This window comes from Coregonus clupeaformis, chromosome 8 (genome assembly GCF_020615455.1).
Source record: "Coregonus clupeaformis isolate EN_2021a chromosome 8, ASM2061545v1, whole genome shotgun sequence".
Taxonomy (NCBI): Eukaryota; Metazoa; Chordata; class Actinopteri; order Salmoniformes; family Salmonidae; genus Coregonus; species Coregonus clupeaformis.
The window spans coordinates 16022483-16046726 of NC_059199.1; the positions used below are offsets into that span (position 1 = coordinate 16022483).

General features: G+C 50.5%; 1 protein-coding gene across 3 annotated transcripts in view; it reads right to left on the minus strand.

The window, feature by feature from the left end:
* LOC121572107 (insulin receptor substrate 1-B-like) overlaps positions 1-24244 on the minus strand; it is a 72348-nt gene that overhangs the window by 26507 nt on the left and 21597 nt on the right. Inside the window, exons 2-4 of one of the 3 annotated variants that reach the window (XM_045221819.1) lie at positions 5062-5366; positions 1572-4707; positions 1229-1290 (exon numbers count right to left, since the gene is read on the minus strand). In XM_045221819.1, coding sequence (XP_045077754.1) covers positions 1244-1290; positions 1572-4707; positions 5062-5366 — 3488 coding nt within the window. In that variant the 3' untranslated portion in view covers positions 1229-1243. Of the gene's footprint in view, positions 1-1228; positions 1338-1571; positions 4708-5061; positions 5367-24244 lie in introns of those variants that run through there. The other 2 variants (XM_045221820.1, XM_045221821.1) reach the window with 2 other exon arrangements.

Here is a 24244-nt window from a genome sequence, read left to right on the forward strand (position 1 = left end):
GGAGAGGGAGAAGAGGAGAGAAAGAGAGGGAGAAGAGGAGAGGAAGAGAGGGAGAAGAGGGAGAAGAGGAGAGAAAGAGGGGGAGGAGAGGGAGAAGAGGAGAGAAAGAGGGGGAGGAGAGGGAGAAGAGGAGAGAAAGAGGGGGAGGAGAGGGAGAAGAGTAGAAAGAGGATAAAGGATGAATGAGTGAAAAATAAGATTGAAAGAGGAGAGAGAGACAGGAGAGAGTGTAAGAGAGAGAGCGAGAGAGAGAGAGAGAGAGCGAGAGAGAGAGAGAGAGAGAGAGTGAGAGATAGAACACTTTCAGGGGGAGAGGAGAGGAGCTCAGTTCAGTCCAGCCTGGCCTAGCTGAAGGTAACTGGCAATCCACTGCGGCAGAAACACCCGGACAAAAGGATCATTTATTGGAGGAAGAAAAAGGGGGAGACGGAATGGACTGGAGGGATGAAGGGAGGAGGGGACACTGTACAGAGGCATTTGATTTGGGAGCAGTGTGCATTAGTGAAACGCTGGCCCCCTCTCAACATTCCCAGCCATCGTGTAACATTCTGCCCCCACACTGCCTTGCTGACGCGACCATGCTAACGCGCACAGCCAGAGATTTCCCATAAGGACCCACTGTGGTGGGCTACCACTAACGCTAAAATCCTCTAAAAAGACCCACTGTGGAGGCTAGCTAACGGTGCTGAATTCTCCATAAAGGCCAACTGTGGAGGCTAGCTAATGGTGCTAACGTTCTCCATAAAGGCCCACTGTTTGAAGTCTAGGTAGCCTAGCGCGACTTAGCACTTCACTAGTTAATACTGGCTTATAAATAAAACAGCAGACAGACTTCTCTAATGAGCCAATTCTGGCTAAGTCAGGGAGGACAGTGGCTTCTCTCATTGCGAACGTTTGTCTCCTCCTCAGAGAACATGCTTGTCAGAAATTGAGCTAATTGCAAGGCTAGGATAGGAGTTCAGCTGGTGATATTGAGTATGAGTCCAACTATTAACTTTTTTCCAAATTTCTACTTTGAAGCCATTTCCTGTTAATAAACTTGCATGAATATGTGATGAGTGTCAATAGAATGTTCAGTTTGAGACTCTATGAAAAAATATATAAGCACATTTTCATTTTCATCGCTACAAATAAAGATTGAATTAAAAATAAATAAAAAGGCCTGCCCTTTAGACAAAACAGACTAAGATAAAAACCATATGTACTTAGCTAAAGATAGCAGACTCACCATATCTCTTCTAATTTAGGCGTAAATAGACAGTGTGTGGTGACTGCTGGGTAATCCGGCGCCTGCATTTAAGCATAGATGGACAAAATCTAAAATGCCACCGTTTCATCTGAAAAATTTAGACAGTGGCAGCAGGAGACAGGAATGGAGGGGGGGAGAGACAGAAAAGAGAGAGGGGGGAGAGAGAGAGAGGGGGAGAGCAAGAGAGAGACAGGGTGAGAAAGAGGGGTGGAATAGGAAGAAGAGCAGGAGAGCAACCAAAGCTGCACACAAAACATCACAGAGAGAGGACATTTAGACTTCCCCCCCAAATATGGCCAAAGGAGTAGAAATGAACTCTCACCTGTACCGTCTTTGTTTCCGTTCTGTTGCGTCCGCAGCTCCTCTGACTTGTAGAAGTCAATGCTGGCATAGGTGTTGAGGTTGGAGCCTCCACTGCCCCCGACGCCTGCTCCGGACACCCCATTCAGCACGGACGAGTAGAGGCGAGTGGGGATAGCCTGGACGGTTGAGGACCCGTCTAAGGCTGAATGAGGGCTCTCTTTGTTGACCAAGTTCAAGTCTATGTAGTTGAGACCTTGCTCCACGGACAAAGCCTGGGCAGCGGGTAGGCCAGGCCCAGGGTGGAGGAACTGCGAGGGGAGATGCTCGGCCGACGCTCCGTTCCCCCACAGCATGCCCTCGAACCCCAGCCGGCGAGCCACGGCCTGGGTGTGCTCCGGGAAGAGAGAGGCGGCAGAGGAGGAGTTGGAGGAGGAAGAGGAGGAGGAGGGGGGAGGGAGAGAGGGAGAGGCGAGGAAGGTTTCGGAGCAGTGGCGCCTGCGGCCCTGGGGGTCGGCCCGGATCACTTTAGCGCCGTGGTCAGGGTTGGGCCCAGGTTTAGGCAGGGGGAAGTCCAGGCCCAGGGTGACGACAGGGACTGAGGGATAGGGCCTGGCTGGGGAGGGGGCTTTGGGGAAGTTGTTGTTGGACGTGGCGCTGGGGACGGTGTTGTTGTTCAGGCTGAAGGCCATCTCTGTATAGTCCCCGCAGGAGGTAGGGGACTCTGATTGAGTGACCACTACAGGAGTAGTCTGTCTGTTTGTCCTGGGCCCCGCTTCAGCCCCGTCGCGGGCCTTGGGGGCCAGGGTCATGGGAGGGGGCGTGGGAGGGGTGGGGAAGGAGGGGAAGCCCAGTGGTGTCAGGGAGAGGGGAGAGGGGGACGGTGAGGGCCGCAGGTCCATGTTAACATACTCTGAGGCGGATGGAGGGGTGAGGGGCGTGAGGGGGGTCTGGGGGGTGGAGGGGCTTCGGGAGAGGGGCAGGAACCCCCCCAGGCAAGAGGCGGGCCGGTGTGAGGGGCACTGGCTGGAGCCGTGAGGCAGGGACATCCCGTGTCTGAGTCCCCTCCCACCCCCACCTCCTGGCCCTCCTCTAGTGCTTTTGTCCCCCTTGAATTCGATGCTGACGTACTCCCCTGGGCTCTTGGGCTCCAGGGGGAGGGGGTTCTCACGGACCCTGGGGAGGGTGTTGGCTTTGGACACGTCCACAAACAGGCTGACAGGCCGGGTCCTGTGTCCCCCCTGCTGGCCCTGCTTGGGGGCCGCTCGTCTCTGCTGGAGGTGCCCCATGTCTTTAGAGTGAGCTCCCCCACCTGAGGAGCCTGCTCCCTGGAGAGCCCTGTCCTCGTTCTCTCCTAGGCTCTCGCTGCTGGCCGAGCTGGAGGAGTATGAGGACGAGGAGAGGGACAGGTGGCGACCTTGGACCGCACCCAAATTGGGGTCCTGACGAACCACCACCGCCCTGCCAACTCCTCTACCATCACCGCCCCCATTGGGCCTCCTGCCTCGGCCGGGACCGTCCTCAAAGTGTCCACCAGGTGGCGTGTGTTTGTAGGAGCGGGGCAGAGAGTAGTAGGAGTAGACCATCTTGGGGGCCTTCTGCGGGGTGTGGTGGTCTGCCTGAGGGGGTTGCTCGGGGGGAGGGGGGCTGCTGTTGGCCGAGCGGGTGCTGATGGGGGACATGTTCATGTAGTCGCTGCCCGCCCGGCTGTCGGTGCTGCTGCTGTCCACCCAGGCCACGCCTCCTAGGCAGCCCCGCTGGTCCGGAGAGCAGCTGCTGTTGGGTGACATCATCATGTAGCCGTCGCCGGAGCCGGGAGGGGGCCGGATCTGCTGCGGGGGGGACACACTGTTGTTCGGCGTCATGGCCATGTAGTCATCTGCCGGCTTGGACTCCAAGTCGGCGACGGAGACTGAAAGCGAGTGGGTGAGGGAGACTGGAGGTTGGGTCACTCCTCCTGGTAGCATGGACATGTAGCCATTATCCCGCACTATACCTCCACCCCCACCTCCACCACCAACCAACTCTACAGCCACGTCCAGGTATCCCCCTCCCCCCCCCCCTCCACCGGGGCTCATCTCAGAGTCTCTCTGTGAGGAGATGCAAGTGGTGAAGGAATCGCCGCTGGTGCTGTGGGACATGATGGCGTAGTCCGCTGCGTCTTCATCCTGCTCCTCCTCCCTGTGTGGTCGCGGGGCCAGGCGCTCCAGGGCCATGGGCGGCAGGGACGCCCGCTTGCTCAGCAGCCGCCTCTCGGCTTCACATTCCCGGCTAGAGGAGCGCCGCAGGACCCTCTTGGTCTGGGGCTGGTGGGAAGGGGCTGAGCTGGATGCTCCAACAGGCAGAGTGCCGGATGTTGGGGCTCCACCACCACCACGCTGGCCCATTAGGATGTAGTTAGCAGCCTCGTCGTTCAGGGATTGATCATGGCCTGACCTGGCTGACCCTCCAGGCATGTTGGGGGAGGGGGCGGAGTGCTCCCCAGGGCTGGAGCCGTACTCGTCCGAGGAGCCGTAGTCGCTGGGGGAGCCCGACACGGAAACGTTGTGGGAGGGAAGGTGGCTGTAGGCACCGGCCCCTGCTGCTCCTCCCCCTCCTCCGGTTGCACCCACCACTACCCCAAACTCGGAGCCGTGGCCAGAGCTGGAGGACAGGCTGGGGGCCGGGGAGGGGGCTGGGGTGGAGATGGAGCGCATCAGGCCCAGGGAGTTGTTCTTGGTCGGGGTGGAGGCAGAGCGAGCCAACTTGGACCTGAGGATGGGCGTGGTGGAGCAGGACCCGTTGGTGGTAGGACTGGAACTCTGACCTACACCTCCATACGCTCCCCCCACGCCTTCTTCTCCTTTACCCCCGTCGCTCCCTGTGCCTGACCTGGGGAAGCTGTGGCGGGGGGTGGGCGATGCGTTGGCGCTGTTGCCGCCAGTTCGAGACCCTCCGGGCGGCTCGGTGCGAGGCCTGCGGGTGAAGCCCACCTGGCTGGGGGGCGGGTTGGGGTGGTGGCGTCGCGAGGGGACACTGATGGGGTTGGAGGCGGTGGCTCCCCCACCTGGCCCAGAGTTGGACTGCGACTTGCTGCGTTGGCGGAACTCCTCACTCAGGGCTTTCATGGCTTCCAGTAGGGTCTCATGCATGTTCTGGGCCACCACTGAGTCATCCACCTGCATGAGGCAGAACACAGTCATACTCTATGGGCTTACAACCACATGTCGATCACATGTTCTATCCTCTAATCCATAATCTTAACCCCCCCCAAGTTTTCTGAGCAAAAAATTATTTCCGGCCCCCCGACCATCCGCTCAATGAAAAATCTGCCCACGGCTGAATGTAATTGGGCACCCATGCTTTAACCTTAACCAAATCCATAACAAATTCTCTACTGTAACCTTTCCTTTGAGTTTAGCCAACATCAAATGGTCATGCATCAGGAGGAATACACTGCTTGACAATCAAAACACCATAGCCATTCACAGCTGTAACCTCAGAGACTGGGCTTGTGTGACATTTCATCTCACCTGCATCCAGAACTCTCCGGGGCCCGTGACCGCAGAGCGACCGACCTCCACGAAGAAGAAGTTCTCGGAGTGACCGCAGCGCCGCACGTTCATCAACTGCAGGACCACGGCGGCCGCGTCCGAGTTGAGCTTGACGAAGTTGACCGTCTTGTCGGTCAGGCACAGCCGGTAGACACCCACCAGGTTCTTGGCCTGGCCCAGCCCTTTAGGCCACACCTTGACCTGCCACACCTCCTTGAAGGCGGGGCCTGGGGTGGGCACGACGTAGTCCCCTCCAGCACCTGTATCAGTAGTAGGCATCTTACCTGGAAAGGAAGAGAGACGGGAAGAGAGACGGGAAGAGAGAGGGGAGGGGAGAGGGGAAGAGAGAGGGGAAGAGAGAGGGGAAGAGAGAGGGGAAGAGAGAGGGGAAGGGAGAGGGGAAGGGAGAGGGGAAGAGAGAGGGGAAGAGAGAGGGGAAGGGAGAGGGGAAGAGAGAGGGGAAGAGAGAGGGGAAGAGAGAGGGGAAGGGAGAGGGGAGGGGAGAGGGGGAGAGGGGAAGAGCGAAAGGAAGAGAGAGGAAGAGCGAAGGGAAGAGAGAGAGAGGAAGAGAGAGGGGAAGGGATGTATAAAGACAGAGAAAAGAGAGAGTTAAGGAAAAGTGTTTGAGAGGGAGAGAGAGAAATGGATCAAGAAAGAGAGAGAGAGTGAGGTACAGGTGGGTGGATAGAGGGATGGAAAGAAAGAGAGATAGGTTAGTAATGTGGGTTGTGAGGAAGTTCACAAAGGAACAAAGTGGTAAATCACCAACGTTGTAATGGACCAACATGACCATCGTGCATCAGTTGCCAGAGGGAATGTGAGGTGAAAGCACCACTATTTACGTAGCCCACGAGAATAAGCCTCCGCCATTATGCAAGATGTGCTGATAACGAGCTTTTTAGCAAATTCTGAACAATCTGCTTTTTAGGCGAGCATGCAGTGGCTTGCGAGTCCCGCTCTCCCTGCACCTGCATGTTCCAACTCGGTGGCCACACACACACACACACACACACACACACACACACACACAGAAGATTCAAATTGTCGAGGATTCAAGCACTTCAAAAGGACAATGACTATGAAAAAAAAGCGAAACTGTAGTGGAAATAATTTAACTGATACTGCAACAGATTCCATCTATCCCACCCATCTGTGGCCCTTACGCCAAGTTCTTTCCATACAATTGGTTGGTGTTTGCAGGTTTGAGACGTTCTGAATACATTAGAACCCTATAGAATAGTTCATTTACTGTATAGAGTTCAGTTGCAGTATGAAGACACTCATTTACAGGTCATTCACTGTATAGAGAGAGAAAACCACACCTTTCTTGGGACTGAGCTCACCTGGTCAGATATGGAACAATGACGTCCTCTGTCAATACCAATGGTATGCAAGGGGACCAGAACACCTGTTTAATAACTGCTTTCATAGATAAGAATGGGGTCAATGATTCCTTGACTGACCCACACACTCAGACTACATGACTAGACTACTAGCTCATACAGGCACCTCTGCCAACTTCACCTTAACAGATGAGAACCTCCACTCCTCCATAACCTCCAACATTATTATCATACTTGAGAGTGTGTATGTGCGCGTGTGTGTGTGTGTTCACGCACTTCCATGAAGTAGCATTGCCTTGTCTTCTGGATAGTAGACTCAATTAGCCTCAGGGAAACGTGTCCCTCTCTCTCTGTGTGTGTGTGTGCCTCTGTCTCTACCGTGCCTTCTCTTCAACCCAACAATCACAACCATATATACACAAAACCCTTCGGCACGAACGCACAACAACAGACTCAGCCTCCGTTATGACTAACATTTCCACGACCGCTTCCAAAACATTTAGTTGCGGTCGCAGTATGGGGAACCTGCGTGTCTGTTCTTCTGGCTCTCTTACCGCTAAATGGATGATGAACCATGACTTCAAGGCCCACCAGAATAGCTGTTGTGTTCTATTGAAGGCTATGCCAGTGGATTACACAGTAGACCAGTGGCTATGTATGAGGCACGTCCCCTACATTAGATGAGTCACTCTGGGGCCACACATGACTATTTAATGGGCTGCTGTGTGTTGTCCTGTCTTGCCAGCTGCATTTGGATTTACTAAAGGAAAGCAATGTTTTTGAGATTTTGAGGCAAAGGGACTGAGACAGATGAGGGAACGCAGAAAGAAAACAAAAACATATTTGAAAAGAAATGAAGGGAGAAGAGAAGAAATGTAAAGGAAGAATGAAAGAAAGCAGAGGAATGAAAAGAGGTAGACTTTCTGGATGACTCAATAATAATGGAAGTAAAACTGGATCCCCTGTTCTTCCTTCACCCTTCTTCTCTCCTTTTCTTTCAGTACAAGGCTACCTTACCATTTCCCTCCCTGTCACCGTCTTACCACTGCACTGTCCTTCCTTCCCACACACGGCTTCAGATCCCAATGTCAAATACTGCTGAAGCGATTATTTATTTTCTCCTAGAAAACTCCTCAGCTATCTGTGAAGCAGGTCTGTGTTTGTTATGAAAACATCATTAGAAATCAGCCGTGCTCGTGTTTTCCACTTCAACCATCAACAGCCCTACAAGATCCTCATTTGATCTCGGGTCTCGCAAGCCCACTGTTTTCCCTCCTACACCTGCTAATGATACGCACGCACGGGTCCATGTGCACGCGCACACACGTTGACCTTCTGCAGCAATCAGAGCAGCCCGAAAACCTCACTAGCTCTGTTACCCTTCGGTTGAAATTCTCAGAGCATTACAGTGACCAAATAGGCTATATCCATCTAACGTTACATAAGAGGAAGGTGGATTTGATATTACACAGAAGTGTGTGAATTATAGATGTGACTGGTTTTCCTCCAAGGGATCTTTCCCTGGCAGAGTAGGACTAACAGAGCCAGCGGTGGAGAAGGAGCAGGGTTTTAGCTCACGCAATGCAAAGCCAGTGAGGTGACCGTACGGTCAAGTCCAGAACACGGACCAGGGATGGACCACCAGCATGAAGTCACCTGGATATTAAGGACATGACAAATGGAAAATGTTTAATGTTAAAACAGCCATTTTTTAAAATCGGTTTTCCAATAAGTTCTATCTACCTCAGTCATAGGCTGAATCTCAAACCGAACACTTGGCCCCTAAGCCCTTTATCAACTGGCTACTTGCTGTTGTGCTCAATAGCGATCACTTGAGTCTGCAAGTGTTTTAGCCAAAATGAGCATTTAGACGCACTTGATGTTCCAACTGCCACTTATCAATATTCCAAAATTCTAAATCCATTCACGCACATGCAATTGTCTACCGCGACCTGTCTTGTGCATGACTCACTTGCTACGAAACTGTCATGAGCCCTCTCACTCCACCGGGTTACCACCTTAATGTGTTTCCACTATCTTCCACTCTGCTCATCTCTCTCTCTCTACTCAGCCTAACGAGCTCCACCTGTTCCTGCTCTGCTCGGCTCTAATTACTCTGCCAGCTGCGCTGCATTACCCACTAACCTCTCCCAGTATTTAAAGTCCCGTCTTTCAGCTCTCCTTTGTCAGATCGTCTGCAAAGCTCACACCCCGGAACCTGTGTGCTCGCGCTTCTGGCTCACCCTTGTTTTGTGACCCCGGACCTGCCTGATTCTTGGATACTCTTCTGCCCCAGGAAAACCAGACCTGCTCTCTGCCATTACGACTCCTGACTACTCTTCGACCCCCGGACTTCTGGACCACCAACCACCGGCGTCATCGGACGCCATCGCTGCCACTGGGGGGGCACAGACCCAGCACATTGGACGGGATAACCCCTGGAGCCTTCACTCACTCCCTACTTCCCTTTTCCCTTAAGTTTTAATAAACTTTCTGGTGTGACGCAATTGTGGTCCTCTTGTCGTCTGTCTGAACCGTGACAGTACGATCTGACCATCATGGACTCAGCGCACACTTCCCCGACATGGAAACCGAAGAACCTGAGCAACCCACCGCCATGCTACGCCTGGAACACACTGAGAGAGAGCTAGGTCGCATGAGCGGCGACATCACCTCTCTGCTTCAGGTCGGCCACCAACAGCATCAGCAGTTCCAGCAGCACCAGCAGCAGTCCCAGCAGCAGCAACAACAACTTCGCCAGGATCATCCAACTCCTCACCAACCTTACCCCAGCCAGTCTGCCCACCAGCCCTGCCTCCGAGTTACCTGCCCCGGTCATTTCAGCCGCTGCCCCGGAACCCAAGATTGGAAACCCCGAGCGGTTCAACGGCGATTCTACCCAGGTCCGGCCATTCCTGACTAGCTGCCGACTTCAGTTCTCCTTGCAGCCAAGGACCTTCGCCACGGAGGGGGCTAGGGTCGGGTATGCCATCACTCACCTGACGGGCCGAGCTCGACTCTGGGGAACAGCAGAGTTCGAACGTCAAACCCCCGCATGTGCAACCTTCGACCTGTTTGCTGAGGAGATGCTGAAGGTGTTTGACCTGGATTCACCAACCGCAGAGGCGTCTCGTGAACTGTTCAGTATTCGACAAGGCAGACGTACAGTCGCAGACCATTCCATCGACTTCCGAACCCTGGCAAGACGAAGTTCTTGGAACACACCATCGTTGGTGGACGCGTTCTTCCATAGCTTGGCTGACTATATCAAGGGACGAGTTGGTCTCCCATGAACTGCCTTCCACTCTTGATGAAGCCATCGCACTGACTGTCCGGATCGACAGAAGGATACAGACCCGTCGTCGTGAGAGGGGGCGCCAAGGTCCACCAACTACCGGCATTCGGAGAGATCCGACTGGGCTCCTGTCAGCTACTGCCACTCACCCAAGTCAGCTTGATCAGTCTGAGCCTATGGAGATTGGGCGAGCCTCTCTCACTCCTGCAGAGCGCCAGCGCCGCTCACCTCAAACCTCTGCCTCTATTGTGGAGGTGATGGACATCGTGTGGTAACCTGCCCTTTAAAAGCCGAGCTCACCGGGCATAGGGGAGTCCGGTTGAGCTCAATGACCATCCAGTCCTCCGACCGCAAACCCCTTGCTGCAAGTTCACCTCCGCCTCTCTGACTCTACTCACACCCTGGCTGCTCTGGTGGATTCTGGCGCCGAAGCCAACATAATGGACATCAAGCTGGCACGCCAACTGGGACTGGAGAACCTCCGTTTGACACCTCCTATTCCTGCCCGGGCACTGGACGGACACTTACTCGGATCGGTCACTCATGTCACGGCCCCCGGTCTTGATGGGTCTGTCCGGAAACCATCAAGAGACTATCCAGTTTCACCTGCTCCCCTCTCCAGGCCAACCCCTCATCCTGGGTTACCCATGGCTCCGCCGGCACAACCCTCAGCTCGACTGGGTGACCGGGGTGATCAGGGAGTGGGGAGAGGACTGCCACCGAACCTGCCTGCTTGCTGCCGCACTACCCCCTCGGCCAGTACCTACTAACTCCGCCCCTGACCTCTCCCATGTCCCAGAATGCTACCATGGTCTCAGAGAAGTGTTTAACAAAGCAAGAGCCACATCTCTGCCCCCTCACCGACCGTATCGACTGTGCCATCGACCTCCTCCCTGGAACAGCCCCTCCAAGGGGCCGTCTTTATTCGTTGTCTGCTCCTGAAAGAAGGTCCATGGAGGACTACATCAATGACTCTCTGTCCACAGGATTGATCCGTTCATCTTCATCTCCGGCTGGTGCTGGCTTCTTCTTTGTGGGGGAAGAGGGACGGATCTCTTCGCCCCTGCATCGACTACAGGGGACTCAACGACATCACAGTGAAAAACCGTTACCCTCTCCCTCTGCTCACCTCTGCTTTTGAGTTGCTCCAGGGAGCCACTGTTTTTACCAAGTTGGATCTCAGAAACGCTTACCACCTAGTGCGGATCCGGGAGGGAGATGAATGGAAGACCGCATTCAATACACCAACAGGCCACTACGAGTATCTGGTTATGCCTTTTGGCCTCACCAATGCTCCTGCTGTGTTCCAGGCTCTAGTGAATGATGTACTGCGGGACATGTTAAACAAGTTTGTCTTCGTTTACCTGGATGACATCTTAATCTACTCCAGAAACCTGTCTGAACACACCCGCCATGTCCAGCAAGTCCTTCATCGTCTTCTGGAGAATTCCCTCTACGCCAAGGCAGAGAAATGTGAGTTTCACGTCAAGACAGTGGCCTTCCTGGGGTACATAGTGGCAGAGGGAAGTATCCAAATGGATCCTGCCAAAGTATCAGCAGTCACGTCATGGCCAGTTCCGGAGAACAGAAAGAAGCTGCAACAGTTTCTGGGGTTTGCTAACTTCTATAGAAAGTTTATCCGGAACTACAGTACCGTTGCTGCCCCTCTCACTGCTCTAACCAGCACCAAGCAACCCTTCACCTGGACCCCAGCAGCCGACAAGGCCTTCAGTACCCTCAAGGTAAGGTTCACCTCCGCTCCCATCCTCCAGATGCCTGACGTGGACCGGCAATTCATTGTGGAGGTGGACGCCTCGGATGTGGGAGTTGGTGCTGTGATTTCTCAGTGGGCTGCGGAGGATAGGAAGCTCCATCCCTGTGCCTTTTTCTCACGTCGGTTGTCCCCCTCTGAGTGCAATTACGACATAGGGAACCGAGAGCTGCTGGCTGTGAAGCTTGCCTTGGAGGAGTGGCGTCACTGGCTGGAGGGGTCCACCATTCCATTTCTCGTTTGGACCGATCATAAGAACTTGGAGTACATCCGCACGGCCAAACGGTTGAACTCCAGGCAGTCCCGCTGGGCCCTGTTCTTCACCAGGTTTAATTTCACTCTGTCATACCGGCCTGGATCACGCAACACCAAGCCAGACGCCCTCTCCCGTCAATTCCAGAAGGATGACAACCCCTCCAAGGATCCTGTGTCGATTCTGCCAAGTCCCTGCATCGTAGCAGCTCTGACCTGGGCTGTTGAGGAACAGGTGCTGGAAGCTCTCCGTAACCAGCCCGGTCCCAGCACTTGCCCAGCTGACCGCCTTTTGTCCCCGAAAACCTAAGGTCCCAGGTCGTTCAGTGGGGACATGACTCCCGCCTAGCTTGTCACCCTGGCTCCACCCGCACTTACAACCTGCTCGCCCAGAGGTTCTGGTGGCCCGCTCTGAGAAAGGATGTACGGGAATTCGTCCAAGCCTGCCCCATCTGCAACCAACACAAGTCGTCCTGCCAGCCCCCAGCCGGATTGCTGCAGCCCCTGCCTGTGCCCAGACGTCCCTGGTCTCACATCGCCTTGACTTTGTCACGGGGCTGCCCCCTTCAAGGGGCAAGACCGTCATTCTCACCATAGTTGACCGATTCAGCAAGATGGCACACTTCATTCCCTCCCCAAGCTCCCAACCGCCAAGGAGACCGCCCAGGTGGTCCTGGAACACGTCTTCCGGATCCACGGACTGCCAAAGGATGTAGTTTCTGACCGTGGTCCACAATTCTCCTCCGCTTTTTGGAAGGAGTTCTGTCACCTGCTGGGAGCCACAGTCAGTCTGACTTCCGGATTCCATCCCCAATCCAATGGGCAGTCAGAGCGGGCAAATCAGGAGCTCGAGAAGGCACTGCGATGCATGACTTCACGCAACCCCCACTCCTGGTCGCAGCAATTGACATGGGTGGAGTACGCACACAATTCTCTGACCTGCTCTGCCATCGGTATGTCCCCTTTCCAATGTGTTTATGGATACCAGCCTCCTCTATTTGCCAGTCAGGAAGGGGAGGTTACTTGCCCATCTGCACTTGCGTTTGCCCGTCGATGTCGCCGCACCTGGTCACAGGCCCGAGCCACACTTCTCAGATCCGTTGCCAGCTACACTACCGGGGCCAACCGTCGGAGAATCCCTGCTCCCACCTACCATGTTGGTCAAAGGGTGTGGTTGTCATCAAGGAACCTGCCACTCAGGGTGGAGTCGCAGAAGTTGGCACCTCGGTTCATTGGCCCATTCCCTATCATAAGAGTGATTAGCCCAACTGCTGTCCGGCTCCAACTGCCTAATTCCATGAGGGTGCACCCCACTTTCCATGTGTCTAAGATTAAGCCCATTCATGAGAGTCCGCTGGTCCCTGCTGCGCCTTGTCCTCCTCCTCCACGGCTCGGTCGATGGTGGTCTGGTTTACACCGTCCGCCGCCTGCTTCGGTCCAGACGGAGGGGTAGGGGTCTCCAGTACCTCATTGACTGGGAGGGCTATGGACCTGAGGAAAGGACCTGGGTGCCAGCTAGTCGGATTGTGGATAGGACTCTCATCACCGCCTTCCACCAACGGCATCCTGATCAACCTGCAATCCGTAGGGGCCGCCCCAGAGGGATCCCCTAACCGTCCTGCCCGCTCGGCTTCCTGTCCTGTGCCTGATCCTGTCTCGGGACCTGTCCCATCTCCCGACCACGGCCCTCCGGCTTCCTCCGAGGATGAGGGCGTTCGCTCGGGACCGTTCGGAGGAGTTCTAGCCCTCCTCCGGCTCCCCTCCTCCCGCCCGGCGTGGTGTTGCTCTTGGGACTTCTGGGGGCCGTCCCTTGGGGGGGTTCTGTCATGAGCCCTCTCACTCCACCGGGTTACCACCTTAATGTGTTTCCACTATCTTCCACTCTGCTCACTCTCTCTCTCTACTCAGCCTAACGAGCTCCACCTGTTCCTGCTCTGCTCGGCTCTAATTACTCTGCCAGCTGCGCTGCATTACCCACTAACCTCTCCCAGTATTTAAAGTCCCGTCTTTCAGCTCTCCTTTGTCAGATCGTCTGCAAAGCTCACACCCGAACCTGTGTGCTCGCGCTTCTGGCTCACCCTTGTTTTGTGACCCCGGACCTGCCTGATTCTTGGATACTCTTCTGCCCCAGGAAAACCAGACCTGCTCTCTGCCATTACGACTCCTGACTACTCTTCGACCCCCGGACTTCTGGACCACCAACCACCGGCGCCATCGGACGATCGCTGCCACTGGGGGGCACAGACCCAGCACATTGGACGGGATAACCCCTGGAGCCTTCACTCACTCCCTACTTCCCTTTTCCCTTAAGTTTTAATAAACTTTCTGGTGTGACGCAATTGTGGTCCTCTTGTCGTCTGTCTGAACCGTGACAGAAACATGGGCAACGCCTGCAGTTTTAACACACACACACACACACACACACACACACACACACGATAAGTAATTTATTACAACCTTATTATAACCTAACTACAACCTTACCACAACGTTCTGCTTCACGTGTGGCTAGTCTACAACCAACCAAAGTGTGAAGTCCAGCACACACACACTACACACTGCTCTATTCATACATCCTTTATAAGACAAATATTACCATATAGACTAATCTCTGTCGCTGGGCCTCTCCACAGGCCATTAGATATGACGTGCGTTGGCACCACGGTATTTCCCCAGCTTCCTTATCCAGGTCAGCTTTTATTGGGGGCCATAACAGCCGCTTGTCCTTTGCCCATGAACCTGTAGGACAGCCAGCTGGCTAATGGGATATTGACGAGCCCTTTCCATTAGCGACGACCGGAGTGTGACCTAGTGATAACTTATCACACACTGGCTAGGCTACCCTGTTTAATGTAGGTCAACAGTATGGACATGGTACTGTGGAGTAGCCCTCAGTTGTGAAGTAGATAGCATGTGGTAGTATGGTAGATGTTAATACATAATGAGGAGCAGTAGTGAAGTTGAGGATAACGTTTTTTTGACCAGAAACTCTCTTTAGGTTAAATTTAAAACCTCTTATTTTTTGTGAGACCGAAGTACTGTAAGTATGATACATTTATGAAACAGGGAACAGTTAGTTATGAGTTGGGATACATTTGTAAGGTAGGACATATTTGTGATGCAGTGTGTGGTTGGCTATAGGGTTTAATGTGTATTATGTGAGCTTACACAGTAGACAGAGCACATGGTATACTGTCTGTGGGGGAGATGAAGGTTGAAGATGATCTGAGATTAATCTACTGTTCATACAGCGGTGAAATCAAACACTTCTCAGGCTAGCGGGTTACCGTCTTTTGCCTTTCATGGATTCGCCGTTTGTGGATTTTACATTCCAATCTCATCAAATTCATGGCGGGGCATGACCTCTGTGAGTGCTAGGTTAAATCTTGCCAATACATTTCTGGGCCTTAAACAAAACAGGGTAAATCAGAGAGTCACATAATTCAAGTGTCCAGCAAATTTAGCAAAACTTCCCCTCTCTCTTAGTTTAAGCACTTAGTAAATCACTGAAAGCTAGAGCTGGCATTGAAAGAGCCTTTTCCCACCAGGTCTTGTTTCATGCTGTTGACCACAGTGACCCAAACTCGGTCCTGGGGACCCCCCTGGGTGCATGTTTTGGTTTTTGCCCTAGCACTACACAGCTGATTCAAATAACCAACTCATCATCAACCTAGATTATTTGAATCAGCTGTGTAGTACTAGGGCAAACGGCAAAATGTGCACCATGGGGGGACTTCAACAAGCTGGACTTCTGAGGCCTAAAGACCCATTATTTATCTCGCCTGCTCGGCTATCCCCCCTTGCCCTCCCCCCTCGCCTCCATCCTGAGTTACCAGTGTGGAGAGACACAGGACAGCTGTGTCCAGTGTGTGAGTAAGCCACCCAGAGTCAATAAAACCTTGGGTCTCCCCAAAAAGATCTCCCTTGCTGCCAAGTGTCCCAGTCTGTCTCCTCTACTCTCCCACTTCCCATCTCTCCTTCCCTCATTCTCTCTCATTATCAACCCCCCCCCGCCCCGCCCCGCCTCTCTAGGCCCCCGAGGAGAGAAACACACCACCACCTCCCCAAGGTTCATTTCACACACTTATCAGTGAGGCATCCAGCTTTGTCATCACCCGAAGCGCCACATGAAAGGGATCGTGAAGGTTAGCTAGTGTGCTAGTCGGTCTTCCCCAGATTGTCTTCACAACAACCTCGCCAACCTGGCAGCCATCTTAAAAACCTTGACAGTTGGCCAAGTCCTGAGTTAAACACTGCCACGTCAAGGCCTTTGTGAGGTCACAGAACCACTGACGAGTGAAGACTGCACTGGAAGAGGACATACCAGGTGCATCTCAATAGTCTAAATGGCTTCCTCTCCTTCATCACTTATCCAAAAATACAAGATAAGACAGAATATCATGGAGGACCACCAGGGGAATTTAACCTGTCCAGATTTATTTATGTCAGTGCAGCTGCAGACGAGGAAGTGGCTTTAGTTTAACCAGGGTTCCCTAAACTTGGCCCTCCAAGTTTTCTGAACAAAAATAAATAAATAAATAAATACTATATATATACATGTTTTATGTACTGAGCTCAGGTGCATCCTGTTTCCATTGATCATCCTTGAGATGTTTCTACAACTTGATTGGAGTCCACCCATGGTAAATTCAATTGATTGGACATGATTTGGAAAGACACACACCTGTCTACATAAGGTCCCACAGTTGACAGTGCATGTCAGCGCAAAACCAAGCCATGAGGTTGAAGGAATTGTCCGTAGAGCTCAGAGACAGGATTGTGTTGAGGCACAGATCTGGGGAAGGGTACCAAAACATTTCTGCAGGAAACCTGGCACCATCCCTACAGTGAAGCATGGTGGTGGCAGCATCATGCTGTGGGAATGTTTTTCAGTGGCAGGGACTGGGATACTAGTCAGGGAAAGATGATGAACGGAGCAAAGTACAGAGAGATCCTTGATGAAATCCTGAGCGCTCTGGAGCAGGTTCTCAGACTGGGGCGAAGGTTCACCTTCCAACAGGACAGTTACCCTAAGCACACAGCCAAGACAACGCAGGAGTGGCTTCAGGACAAGTCTCTGAATGTCCTTGAGTGACCCAGGCAGAGCCCGGACTTGAATCCGATCAAACATCTCTGGAGAGACCTGAAAATAGCTGTGCAGTGACGCTCCACATCCAACCTGACAGAGCTTGAGAGGATCTGCAGAGAAGAACGGGAGAAACTCTCCCAAGCTTGTAGCGTCATACCCAAGAATACTTGAGGCTGTAATCGCTGCCAAAGGTGCTTCAACAAAATACTGAGTAAAGGGTCTGAAAACGTATGTAAATGTGATATTTCAGTCTTTTTTCTTCTTCTTTTTTGTTGCTAAAAATCAATTCGTAGGGGCATAGACTCTTCAAGGTGTCGAAAGCATTTCACAGGGATGCTGGCCCATGTTGACTCCAATGCTTCCCACAGTTGTGTCAAGTTGGCTGGATATCCTTTTGGGTGGTGGACCATTCTTGATACACACATGAAACTGTTGAGTGTGAAAAACCCAGCAGCGTTGCAGTTCCTGACACCTGGCACCTACTACCATACCCCGTTCAAAAGACATTTAAATAGTTTGTCTTGCCCATTCACCCTCTGAATGGCACACATGCACAATCCATGTCGCAATTGTTTTAAGGTTTAAAAATACTTCTTTAACCTGTCTCCTCCCCTTCATCTACATTGATTGAAGTGGATTTAACAAGTGACATTAATAAGGATTCACTTGTTCAGTCTATGTCATGGAAAGAGCAGGTGTTCATAATGTTTTGTACACTCAGTGTACGTGATCGTATCCCAATGTAATAAAGGTTTGAAATTATTCTGTTTTTGTCAAATACTATATCTGTTTTTGCAGTGTAAAAATTATCCACAACTATATTCCGTCCCCCCGACCATCTGCTCAAGAAAAAAAACGTCCAGTGGCTGAGTGTAATTGGGTACCCCTCGTTTTAACCCTTAAGACGAACCCATTGACCTGGTCCTGCACCACAGTGGGGTGACCTGGTGGTTATATAATGTACTATCAACTAGCAAATCAATATCACCATAAAAGGTTTATATTTGCATAAACCTCAGCACCCAGCTGCAGTATGGAATATGGACACTCATTTACTAGCTCGATTGCGTTTCTCTCTCAGCCTTTCCTTCATGTCAATCAAATGATGTGCCACTTATTGACTATCCTTAGGATAAATAGTTCTTGTTGCACATACACTACCGGTCAAAAGTTTTGGAACACCTACTCATTCAAGGGTTTTTCTTTATTTTTACTATTTTCTACAATGTAGAAAATTGTAAAAAAAATAAATATATATATATATATATATACAGTGGGGAGAATAAGTATTTGATACACTGCTGATTTTGCAGGTTTTCCTATTTACAAAGCATGTAGAGGTCTGTAATTTTTATCATAGGTACACTTCAACTGTGAGAGACGGAATCTAAAACAAAAATCCAGAAAATCACATTGTATGATTTTTAAGTAATTAATTTGCATTTTATTGCATGACATAAGTATTTGATCACCTACCAACCAGTAAGAATTCCGGCTCTCACAGAACTGTTAGTTTTTCTTTAAGAAGCCCTCCTGTTCTCCACTCATTACCTGTATTAACTGCACCTGTTTGAACTCGTTACCTGTATAAAAGACACCTGTCCACACACTCAATCAAACAGACTCCAACCTCTCCACAAAGACCAGAGAGCTGTGTAAGGACATCAGGGATAAAATTGTAGACCTGCACAAGGCTGGGATGGGCTACAGGACAATAGGCAAGCAGCTTGGTGAGAAGGCAACAACTGTTGGCGCAATTATTAGAAAATGGAAGAAGTTTAAGATGACGGTCAATCACCCTCGGTCTGGGGCTCCATGCAAGATCTCACCTCGTGGGGCATCAATGATCATGAGGAAGGTGAGGGATCAGCCCAGAACTACACGGCAGGACCTGGTCAATGACCTGAAGAGAGCTGGGACCACAGTCTCAAAGAAAACCATTAGTAACACACTACGCCGTCATGGATTACAATCCTGCAGCGCACGCAAGGTCCCCCTGCTCAAGCCAGCGCATGTCCAGGCCCGTCTGAAGTTTGCCAATGACCATCTGGATGATCCAGAGGAGGAATGGGAGAAGGTCATGTGGTCTGATGAGACAAAAATATAGCTTTTTGGTCTAAACTCCAGACCTGAACCAAAGGAAAATCTTTGGAGGGAGCTGAAAGTCCTTATTGCCCAGCGACAGCCCCGAAACCTGAAGGATCTGGAGAAGGTCTGTATGGAGGAGTGGGCCAAAATCCCTGCTGCAGTGTGTGCAAACCTGGTCAAGACCTACAGGAAACGTATGATCTCTGTAATTGCAAACAAAGGTTTCTGTACCAAATATTAAGTTCTGCTTTTCTGATGTATCAAATACTTATGTCATGCAATAAAATGCAAATTAATTACTTAAAAATCATACAATGTGATTTTCTGGATTTTTGTTTTAGATTCCGTCTCTCACAGTTGAGGTGTACCTATGATAAAAAATTACAGACCTCTACATGCTTTGTAAGTAGGAAAACCTGCAAAATCGGCAGTGTATCAAATACTTGTTCTCCCCACTGTATATAAAAAAACACTTGAATGAGTAGGTGTTCTAAAACTTTTGACCGGCAGTGTATAACATGCATATGAAGCACATATAGGGGCTTTACATTGATCTCGCTCAAGTCTACAAGACTTAAGGTTGATATTTTACAGTAGTTGACTGTTGAGAGTGGCTCCCGAGTGGCGCAGTGGTCTAAGGCACTGCATCTCAGTGCTTGAGGAGTCACTACAGACCCCCTGGTTCGATTCCAGGCTGTATCACAACCGGCCGTGATTGGGAGTCCCATAGGGCGGTGCACAATTGGCCCAGCGTCGTCCGGGTTTGGCCGGTGTAGGCCGTCATTGTAAATAAGAATTTGTTCTTAACTGACTTGCCTAGTTAAATAAAGGTAAAATAAAAATATATAAAAAAAGAGTGAACATGGGGCTATTGCGCAATAGGGGATCTACCCACCCAGCAAAAAACTGGCTAGCCCTATGTTAAATGAAATTACAGGGTGTTAATGGTGTAAACTATTTTCTGCATAGGAAACGACCCTGCAGTGGCTGTGGTTAAAGGGAAAAGAGGGAGGATCCTGCACCCGGCTGGATAGGGCTGGCTGGCTTCTGATCCAACTCACACCGCTCACTTGGTCTGCGTGCCAAATGGTGCCCTATTCCTTATATAGTGCACTACTTTTGGCAAGGTTCCATAGGGCTCTGGTCAAAAGTAGTGCAATGAATAGGGAATAAGGTGCCATTTGGGACACCACCCCTGGGTCTTAGCGTTTAAAATAGTGCTAGGCTAGCTCCAGTGGCTGTTCACACCCACACCATCCGGTTGTCCCCGTCATGCAGCGCTGCGTCGAGCCGACTCAGAGACAATAATTACTGTCTAATTAGGGAGATGAGCAGCGGTTTAACGTTTAATCACCTCCCCGGCGGCCACAGGTGAGATCCAGATCACACCGCCTGCCTGGATGACTGGGAAACTGAATGACAAGGGCTGGGTATAAATACTACACTTCAACAATGAGACAAGTGTATCCTCATGGGTGAAGTGGCCTCTTGACTTGCACTGATATGGAGTCAGAGTATGTCATATCCATTACATGGAATAAAAAGGGAAAACTGACTGTAGATCAGAGCTGATATGGGGTTAGTGTATCAAACATCAGTTAATAGGACTGTGTTTTATGTGAGGCGAAAAGGGAAAACTGACTGTAGATCAGAACTTAGTAGCTGTCTGTCATGGAGATAGACTTGGAAGGGCCTTTGTTCTGGATTGTGGCTTGCTGGTCAAGTTTGACAATATAGTTTAATGAAAGGTTTGTCTCATTTACATTTGACATGTTAGTAATTTAGCAGACGCTCTTATCCAGAGCGACTTACAGTTAGTGATGCATTTTTTAAACTGGCCCCCGGTGGGAATCAAACCCACAACCCTGGCGTTGCAAACGCCATGCTCTACCAACTGAGCTACACGGGACTAGTGTCTGTATGTGTGCCTGCCGCCTGGGTTAGCATTGCAGTCTCTTTTCTTGCCAGTTTCTCTTTTTTATTTTTTATTTGGTTCTACTTGGAGTTACTGGCCTGTTTTTTTTTGCTATTGACCACTTCTTTCAACTAAAATCAGTGCTCTAGGCTATAATAACCACATAGTAAATGTACCTCCCAACTCAGACCTTTAGGTTTAAGCTGGGGGGCATAATGTGGTTAAGTATGGGACAGGTGTAGTGGCATGCACTCCGTGATTAGGAAAGTGATGAAAGGTGCAAGACGTGCAATTCAGGGAGGGGGGTGATAGGGCTTTCCTTGGGATAGAGGGAGACTTTTTAGGAGAGGGACAACGGAGGGCAGTTATACACATTGTAATTCTCATGTACAGCTATGTCTAGCAGCTTGATCATGATGGTACTAGTAGTTTTACCATAACACCTCTTCCTCCATGTATAAACGCAACATGCAACAATTTCAAAGATTTTACTGAGTTACAGTGAGGGAAAAAAGTATTTGATCCCCTGCTGATTTTGTACGTTTGCCCACTGACAAAGACATGTTCAGTCTATAATTTTAATGGTAAGTTTATTTGAACAGTGAGAGACAGAATAACAACAACAAAATCCAGAAAAACGCATGTCAATAATGTTATAAATTGATTTGCATTTTAATGAGGGAAATAAGTATTTGACCCCTCTGCAAAACATGACTTAGTACTTGGTGGCAAAACCCTTGTTGGCAATCACAGAGGTCAGACGTTTCTTGTAGTTGGCCACCAGGTTTGCACACATCTCAGGAGGGATTTTGCAGATCTTCTCCAAGTCATTAAGGGTTCGTGGCTGACGTTTGGCAACTCGAACCTTCAGCTCCCTCCACAGATTTTCTATGGGATTAAGGTCTGGAGACTGGCTAGGCCACTCCAGGACCTTAATGTGCTTCTTCTTGAGCCACTCCTTTGTTGCCTTGGCCGTGTGTTTTGGGTCATTGTCATGCTGGAATAACCATCCACGACCCATTTTCAATGCCCTGGCTGAGGGAAGGAGTTTCTCACCCAAGATTTGACGGTACATGGCCCCGTCCATCGTCCCTTTCATGCGGTGAAGTTGTCCTGTCCCCTTAGCAGAAAAACACCCCCAAAGCATAATGTTTCCACCTCCATGTTTGATGGTGGGGATGGTGTTCTTAGGGTCATAGGCAGCATTCCTCCTCCTCCAAACACGGAGAGTTGAGTTGATGCCAAAGAGCTCGATTTTGGTCTCATCTGACCACAACACTTTCACCCAGTTCTCCTCTGAATCATTCAGATGTTCATTGGCAAACTTCAGACGGCCCTGTATATGTGCTTTCTTGAGCAGGGGAACCTTGCGGGCGCTGCAGGATTTCAATCATTCACGGCGTAGTGTGTTACCAATTGTTTTCTTGGTGACTATGGTCCCAGCTGCCTTGAGATCATTGACAAGATCCTCCCGTGTAGTTCTGGGCTGATTCCTCACCATTCTCATGATCATTGCAACTCCACAAGGTGAGATCTTGCATGGAGCCCCAGGCCGAGGGAGATTGACAGTGCTTTTGTGTTTCTTCCATTTGCAAATAATTGCACCAACTGTTGTCACCTTCTCACCAAGCTGCTTGGCGATGGTCTTGTAGCCCATTCCAGCCTTGTGTAGGTCTACAATCTTGTCCCTGACATCCTTGGCGAGCTCTTTGGTCTTGGCCATGGTGGAGAGTTTGGAATCTGATTGATTGATTGCTTCTGTGGACAGGTGTATTTTATACAGGTAACAAGATGAGATTAGGAGCACTCCCTTTAAGAGTGTGCTCCTAATCTCAGCTCGTTACCTGTATAAAAGACACCTGGGAGCCAGAAATCTTTCTGATTGAGAGGGGGTCAAATACTTATTTCCCTCATTAAAATGCAAATCCATTTATAACATTTTTGACATGCGTTTTTCTGGATTTTTTTGTTGTTATTCTGTCTCTCACTGTTCAAATAAACCTACCATTAAAATTATAGACTGATCATTTCTTTGTCAGTGGGCAAACGCACAAAATCAGCAGGGGATCAAATACTTTTTTCCCTCACTGTACAGTTCATTTAAGGAAATCAGTCAATTGAAATAAATTCACTAGGCCCTAATCTATGGATTTCACATGACTGGGAATACAAATATGCATCTGTTGGTCACAGACTTTTTAAAAATGGATCAGAAAACCAGTCAGTATCTGGTGTGCAGCGACACATCTCCTTCGCATAGAGTTGATCAGGCTGTTGATTGTGGGCTGTTGATTGTGGAATGTTGTCCCACTCCTCTTCAATGGCTGTGCAAAGTTTCTGGATATTGTTGGGAACTAGAACACGCTGTCGTACACGTCGAACCAGAGCATCCCAAACATGCTCAGTGACATGTATGGTGAGTATGCAGGCCATGGAAGAACTGAGACATTTTGAGCTTCCAGGAATTGTGTATTGATCCTTGTGACATTGGGCTGTGCATTATCATGCTGAAACATGAGGCGATGGCGGCGGATGAATGGCATGACAATGGGCCTCAGAATCTTGTCACGGTATATATCTGTACATTAAAATTGCCATCGATAAAATGCAATTGTGTTCATTGTCCGTAGCTTATGCCTTCCAATACCAGAACCTCACCGCCAACAATGGGGCACTGTTCACAACGTTGACATCAACAAACCGCTCACCCACACGACGCCATGCCGTCTGCCCGGTACAGTTGAAACCGGGATTCATCCGTGAAGAGCACACTTCTACAGCGTGCCAGTGGCCATCGACAGTGAGCATTTGCCCACTGAAGTCGGTAACGACGCCGAACTGCATTCAGGTCAAGACCCTGGTGAGGATGACAAGATGAGCTCCCTGAGACAGTTTCTGACAGTTTGTGCAGAAACTCTTTGGTTGTGCAAACCCACAGTTCCATTAGCTGTCCAGGTGGCTGGTCTCAGACAATCCTGCAGGTGAAGAAGCTGGATGTGGAGGTCCTGGGCTGGCGTGGTTACACGTGGTCTGCGGTTGTGAGGCCGGTTTGACATACTGCCAAATTCTCTAAAACGACGTTGGAGGCGGCTTACATGCGCCATACATGTTGCAAAATAGCTGGGAAGAGATGTTCTTCCAATACACAAAACAACGCTTGATTCAACATTACGGTTTTTTTCAAGGTGTCAAACTCATTCCATGGAGGGCCTAGTGTCTGCAGATTTTGGGTTTTTCTTTCAATTAAGCCCTTGACAACCAGGTGTGGGGAGTTCCTTAATAATTTACCTTAATTCATCAATCAAGTACAAGGGAGGAATGAAAACCCGCAGACACTCGGCCCGCAGTGGAATGAGTTTGACACGTGATTTAAATTAATACATTAAAATTCTTGCCACCAACAGAATGT